The 6,673-nt window shown below is 44.9% G+C and overlaps 1 protein-coding gene across 7 annotated transcripts in view; it reads left to right on the top strand.

Moving 5' to 3' along the window:
- kif13ba (kinesin family member 13Ba) overlaps positions 1 to 5,713 on the top strand; it is a 33,805-nt gene extending 28,092 nt beyond the window's left edge. For 5 of the 7 annotated variants that reach the window (XM_025055703.1, XM_025055701.1, XM_008310795.3 and 2 more), the window contains exons 30-40: positions 152 to 207; positions 326 to 450; positions 545 to 820; positions 906 to 1,058; positions 1,146 to 1,223; positions 1,409 to 1,459; positions 1,580 to 1,733; positions 2,494 to 2,624; positions 2,791 to 2,850; positions 3,554 to 4,139; positions 4,493 to 5,713. In XM_025055703.1, coding sequence (XP_024911471.1) covers positions 152 to 207; positions 326 to 450; positions 545 to 820; positions 906 to 1,058; positions 1,146 to 1,223; positions 1,409 to 1,459; positions 1,580 to 1,733; positions 2,494 to 2,624; positions 2,791 to 2,850; positions 3,554 to 4,139; positions 4,493 to 4,698 — 1,876 coding nt within the window. In that variant the 3' untranslated portion in view covers positions 4,699 to 5,713. Of the gene's footprint in view, positions 1 to 151; positions 208 to 325; positions 451 to 544; positions 821 to 905; positions 1,059 to 1,145; positions 1,224 to 1,408; positions 1,460 to 1,579; positions 1,734 to 2,113; positions 2,447 to 2,493; positions 2,625 to 2,790; positions 2,851 to 3,553; positions 4,140 to 4,492 lie in introns of those variants that run through there. The other 2 variants (XM_025055704.1, XM_025055705.1) reach the window with 2 other exon arrangements.
- The last annotated feature ends 960 nt before the right edge of the window (positions 5,714 to 6,673 follow it).

Raw genomic sequence — 6,673 nt, 5'->3', positions numbered from 1 at the left:
TGGAGCACCTGCTGAATGGTAGGAAATGTGGCTGCAAGCATTATGTCGCATAATTTATTATGGAAAAAAAAAATGCTTTCCTGTCATTGTAGTTGCTCCCGTGCAAGGAAACAAACCTTCAAACATAAAGCCATGTGTACGTGTTTTACAGGGTTCCTCTGCCAGGCATGGAGACTCATATTCCCGTCCTCTTCCTAAACCTCAAACGTAGGTCATTGTATTGCACCTTGTGCAGTAAAATACAAATTATTACATTGTCATTGTTTGCGTTTAACTTTGACTGTTCAACTCAGTGAGTATATTAATATTGTCGTTGTTGGTCCAGCTGATGACCTCAGCTCTCAGGACCAGTTTGAGGTTCCTGAGGCCGGAGGATGGGACGCCACTCTCAACGGAGAAGATGAGGACGACTTCTTCGACCTGCAAATTGTCAAACACTACGATGGAGAGGTGACGGCAGTATCATAGCAAATGTGGATCTAGTTTCCAAATCCACACTGTTTTCAACCGTTTCAATAACCGACTATGATTCTCAACCGCACAGGTGAAAGCAGAGGCATCCTGGGACTCTACTGTCCACGAGTGTCCTCAGCTCAGCCGTGGAGGGTCGTGGCCTGAGCAGCGTGTTTACCTGACGATCAGAGTGGTGGTTCAGCTCAGCCACCCCGCCGACATGCAGCTGGTTCTGAGGAAGAGAATCTGTGTGAACGTCAACCCTGGTCGCCCAGGGTTCGCCCAAAACTTTCTCAGAAGGATGTCCACCCGCAGCACCATACCAGGCTGCGGCGTCACATTCGAGGTGGTCTCCAACATCCCCGGGGTAAGGGCGTCATGAAAAAGTGTCCTGTTTGTGCTGCATCACAGGTTTCTCTACTTCAGTCGTTGTAATGCTGTGTTCCTGCTAGGATGCACCTGGATCAGAGGACAGGGAGATGTTGGCTCGACTCGCTGCCAACGCGCCCAACAGCCAATCAGCTGACGAAGAGGCGGCCATCGAGAAATACCTCCGAAGTGTCATGAGTCTGGAGAACATCCTGACTTTGGACAGATTAAGACAGGTAGATGGAGAAAACGGGAAAACAAAAGTTTGTGTGAAATGATACAGATTAAATAATATGGATGTAAATTGTGTTTTTGTATTTTAGGAAGTAGCAGTGAAGGAGCAGCTAGCTGGCAGAGGACGGAGCAACAGACGCAGCCTCAGCTCGCCCTCCGTCAACAGGGTAAAACACAAATGATTATTGTGTGGTAAAAATAACGCCTTATCTCTCAATGTCTCTTTTTCTTTTGATCTCTGTCTTTGCTTTACTCTTCCTTTCTTTACACACACACACACAATCTTTATTTTGAGATACTTTGTGTAATGTACTCAATTCAATTGAATCAAATGTCTCTGTCTGTGCTTCAGCTTTCTGGTAGCAGACAAGATTTGTCCACCACCTGCCTGCTGGAGGACAAGGTAACTTATTTATTTAACAAGTAAAAAAAAATCATGTAAAAAACACTCTTTAGCCCAAATGCTTCTTTAATTATTTTTCCTTCCGCCCGTTTTGACTCTCTGTGTCCTTGTCCGTCTCAGAGTCGATGGGAGAGTCAGCAGGACATCTTCCAGCCTCAGTTTCCCCGCACCCTTCCTCGTCCGGCCTCCTCCCCGTCCACCTACTGCTCCTCACTGTCCTCTTCTACCCTCCCCCTCAATGTGCCTCCCCCACAGAGTCAGGAGCAAGAACAAGGTAAAGCCCTTTCCTTTTTTTCTTTTTTCTTTCTCTCCTCTACCCTCTTTATGTCTCCCTGTACACCTTTCTTTCTCCCATCACTCCATCATCTCCCTTTCTTACCTTTTCTTGCATTTAAATCAATCACATTTACCATCAAATCATGCAGCTGCTGGTCGTTTGGCTTCTTCTTCTGTCTGATGTTTATGAAGCACCACATATATCTGCACATACACTTTCATTGTTCACATTCTTACTCTGTGCTTCTACACGTGTGCCATCGCTGGTTCAGTGAATTTGGTGTTTTCTTCTGTCACTGTCCAAATAGCTGTTTTTGCTCTCTCTCTCTCTCTCTCTTATCCATTTCATCTCATTAATCTGTTTTTATTTCTTTCTAGTGATTTGTGCATTGTTTTACTATTATTTACGCTGTTAATTAATTCTGTTTTGAAAATGAACAGAGTTAATTGGTGTTTGATTGATTTCTGTTTCTCAGCGCTGTAGTCGTTTTCCATTGTAATGTGTAATTAATTAACCGTCTTCACCTGCTGATTTGAGTCTGTCGCTGTGTTTGGGATTGTTGCCATTTCCTGGACTCGCTTTCAACTTCCTGTCTTAATCTTTCATACCTCCTCCTCTGCCTCCCACACCACCTTTTTTCCTATTCCTTGCTCTGTATTCCCTTCTACTTTCTTCTTTTCCTCTTTTCCTTTTTCTCTCTCTCCCTCTCTCTCTCTCTCTCTCTCCCTTTCTCTCACTTACCTTCCCCCTCCCCCAGGTCGTTTAGGACTTGCTGCCTCTTATTTTTCAGTTAAAGCGCTGGTCCCTCAGATGCCCAAACTGCTCAAGTCTCTGTTTCCAGCACGGGATGATAAGAAGGAGCTGAGGCCATCTCCACACAGCCAGCAGGTCAGTGAGGCTGCAGCAGAGGAACTCACTGTCACTATAACAGTGTCATCCAATAGACCTGAGTGGAAACGTACTGTGGGTCAAAGTTTCTGCACCGCTCGTTGTTTTGACCCTAAAACACTGCTCATTTACATGGATGTCGTTGTCTGTCCTGACTTTGTTGCAGCACGTGCCTCGCATCATGACATCATCAGCTGGGGACGACAACAGAGTCAAGACGGACATGGTGAGACTGTTTCCACCCTCCCTCCCGGACATGGTGAGACTGTTTCCACCCTCCCCTCCCTTTACACATGGACTGCTGGTTTTTCTTTTTTTTTTTTTGGTTTTTTTTGTAATCCCTCTATTTAAAATTGTAGTTTTTTTGTTTTTTGTAATCCTCCTATTTAAAAATGCATATAATTAATTTATTATCAGTCTAATAATTATAATACAAATACATTTGGTTTGGACCAAGAAGTAAAGAGTTTAAAACCTAATTCTTGCTCCGTACTGCATAAATCATCAGTATTCATGCTTAATGTTCAGCATCAATGAGACTTTAGACAAAAATAATAGTTCTAATTTTAAATTGCACTCAGACAGGCTAATTACAGTAAGTATAACACGTTGTGTGACTTTGCGAGTACTGCAGGTTGAACTTCTGTCTCCAAAAAAAAAATTAAAAATTTTAAAATCGATTTTTATCACATCAGATCAGACACACATCAAATACTGACTTAAAATTAAATCCACAAGTCAAATGTCTGACAGACTATAGAGCAAATAAAGACTTTATTTGTCTTTTCCCATCGTTTGTAAAGGTTCTGAGTTTAAATCGATTTTTTATTTTCCTGATTGTTGTTTTTGTTTTGGTTTGTCTGCATGTTCTCTGCTGCTCCTCTGCTCCTGCGGCTACTGTGGGTTTCTCGTGCGCTGCTTCTCTGCAGCCCCCGACCAAAGACGGGCAGGCAGAGTTCCCAGAGGTCCCTCCTCTTCCTGTGCATGACCCGCATGACACCACCCCTCTCAGCCCCCTCAGCCAGTCTTCAAGCGGCTACTTCTCCACTAGTGTCTCTACAGCCACCCTGTCTGACGTTCTCCAACCTTCCTCCTCGTCTTCCTCCCTCCTGGCTGCTGAAACCACGATATCCTCAAACCTCCAGCAGCAGAGCACTGACAGGAACGATGTTCTCACCTCTTCTTCTCAGTCTGTTGCCAGGACGGCTGCTGTACCTCCACCCCCTGCAGCCAGCCCTGCCAACCACAACAGTATTGTAGCAGAAAACTCCTTCTCTAAACAAAGACTAATAAATTCAGGGGGAGGAGGAGGAGGAGCAGGAGGCGAGGGCTTTGAACGATTAGAAATCCTGCTGGATGAAGAAGAGCGAAGTCCCAATGAGGTTCTGCCCGACTGGCTGAAAGATGGGGCGTACGTCACAGTGGGAAGCAATAAAGCAGGAACGGTGCGCTTTGTGGGACAGACGCAGTTTGCTGAGGGATTGTGGGTAGGGGTGGAGCTGGATACTCCTGTAGGTAAGAACACAAACCAAAGTTTAAACCTACTGTTAATGCGGGCCAGGAGAAATCTGATTACATGTGGACAGCAGTAAATAAAAGCCTTACGTCTCTAGATGATGTATTTATAAGACGAATCATAAATGTAAGTCGTATATTTAGTTTATTATTTACTCTTTATTATTACTTCCCTGTGGAACCTGTTTTTCTGGTAGCCCAGCTGTTGGTAACATGATGGTGATAGATATGTATTAGTGTGTATTTGTCACTGATGTTCTGTCTAATATTAGTGGTCACAGACAAATTCAGGACGATCAAATGAACGAACACATGACCATCCATAACGATGTCCACCTGCTTTTCCTTCTCAGGTAAGAACGACGGCTCAGTCGGAGGCCATCGATATTTTCATTGTAAACCTGGTTTCGGGGTGCTAGTTCGGCCAGATCGCCTGTCCTGTAGAAACAAGACCGGTCGCAATGCGAGCGACTTGGCCGCTCCAGCTCACGTCTCTGTCCTGCGAGGGGACAGCAGTGTTTCACGAAGAGGAGAGAACCGCAAATCCTGGACCAGTTGAGATTCAGAAACCAGGAGCAGGGTGAAGGAGATGTGAACTCCTCCCATTCTCCTCCTCCCCCTCCTCCACCTTCTCCTCTTCCTTTTCCTTCTATTCCTCCTCGTCCGAGCCATGCAACAGGAAAACGCAGCATAACCGACTTACTGCCAACTTCCTCCAGTAGGAAACTGCACTTAGAGCATTCACAGCTTACAGACGAGGGAAGTGAACTGATGAAAGACTGTGCACAGGTTACAGAAGGTTCACAGATGGACTGTGACGCACGAAGATGGGGAACGAATGGCCGTCAGTGAACAGGCTGCATGGAAACGGACTGGGTCGGACACTGCACTACAGACAGGGCAGTGTGATCTGTCTGGTGTTTTTCTGACACCAAGATAGAAACTGGATACACTTTAGAAATAAGGCAAACCTCAGCGTGGTCCTCTACCACATTTATACCTGTAACCAGTTTCCACTCTTGGTTCTGTTGTCTCCCCCTGAGACCGTCAGCCCCAGACTGACACTCGTCCTCTTCTCTTGAACATGGATTCTCCCAAAATGTGCCTTCACCACTGCTCGGTTGGCATTTGTTTTCGTTTTTATTGTTGTGTGTGTATTTAATTTGCGTTGGCCGTGTTTGTGCGCAGGAGAATACCATGTGTAAGTGTGAGGTGATCTCAGGGACCGAAGAGGGGAAAACGGAAAGTTTGTGTGTTATTTGTAAATGTTGTACAGCGTCGATCCATCTGCACGAGTACGTGTTGTCGTCCTAGTCGTGTTGGTGTTTTGAAACAGAAGGAGAGCGTCCTCATGGGACGACAAAGCCACTGTGGGAGAGACGGGACATTTTACCGGGATACTTTAAAAGTTGATTTTGCACTGGAGGAGAAGTTTGTGTATGTGAGCAGAACGTGCCTGTGGTTAGGACAGGTTGTGACAGTCACGGTTACTGCAGGCCTAGTCTTTCAGGACAGCAGGAGGCGCCATCAGTTGTGTATTGGTAGAAATAGTTAAAGAGTGTAAGGAAAAGAAAGTGAGAAGGGGAAAAAAATCCTGTTGGGAAGAGTGGATTTGTGTCTATGCATTTGTTGTTGTGTTTGTTGTTGTTTATCTTTTATCTCCTAACGAATCACACAATTGGGAGGAGGTGCTGAGGAGAACACAGTGGGAAAGTATTAAACACAGGAGCAGTTTGGATCTGCTGATGAACATAGAGGATCATGGGAAAGATTTTAAGATATTTTTTCTTTTAGATTTTTATCATTGATCTGATTGGAGCTCATACATTTTGTACTAACCTGTAAGAAACAGTGGTGGCTCAACTGTTGGGTCGTCTCCAGACACAGTTCTTATTGTTATAGAATGTAAATGGTGAGACAGTTAAAGGGCCACTCCACCTCTTATTGGATGATGGAGTTTGGCCCTGACGCTGCAGCATCTCGTGGCTCTGGTGGAGTTTGGTCAGGTCTGAGAAAGTAACATTCAGGTTACTACATGAAGACCACCAGCAGAGGGCAGAGCAGGAGCTGATGAGGATGTGAGTGTCCATCATCAGGACAAATTTGATCCAGAGCAAATGGAGCTCGACCTATAGTAGCAGCAGTGGCTCGGTTTAAACGTAGGTGGGTGTTTTTGAAAAATGTCAGAGTCCAGATGTCACAGTCTTGGCACCTCATGTTGAGACCACAGATCCTGTCCAGAACCGTGGGGTTTTCAGATCGGACCTGTGCAATATTAGAATTTAAAACTGGACGTTTTCAGATGTCGCCTGCAGCCAGGCACTGATTGGACAGCACTGTCTGTCATTCACTTCCAGTTTCACACGGTTTATGTTTGCTATGCACACATTATGACTTCTGTCAGTTTTTTTTACTGTTTTAGACAATATGGCTGCACGTTGACGAAAAACTCTGGACAGTTTGGGTTTTCTTGTGAACAAATATGTTTTCAAGACTTTTTTAAAACCACAGGAGGGAAAAACTTGTCAGTTTCC

Source organism: Cynoglossus semilaevis, chromosome 5, assembly GCF_000523025.1.
Source record: "Cynoglossus semilaevis isolate Cse_v1.0 chromosome 5, Cse_v1.0, whole genome shotgun sequence".
Classification (NCBI taxonomy): Eukaryota; Metazoa; Chordata; class Actinopteri; order Pleuronectiformes; family Cynoglossidae; genus Cynoglossus; species Cynoglossus semilaevis.
This window is presented reverse-complemented; position numbering and strand designations above follow the sequence as displayed.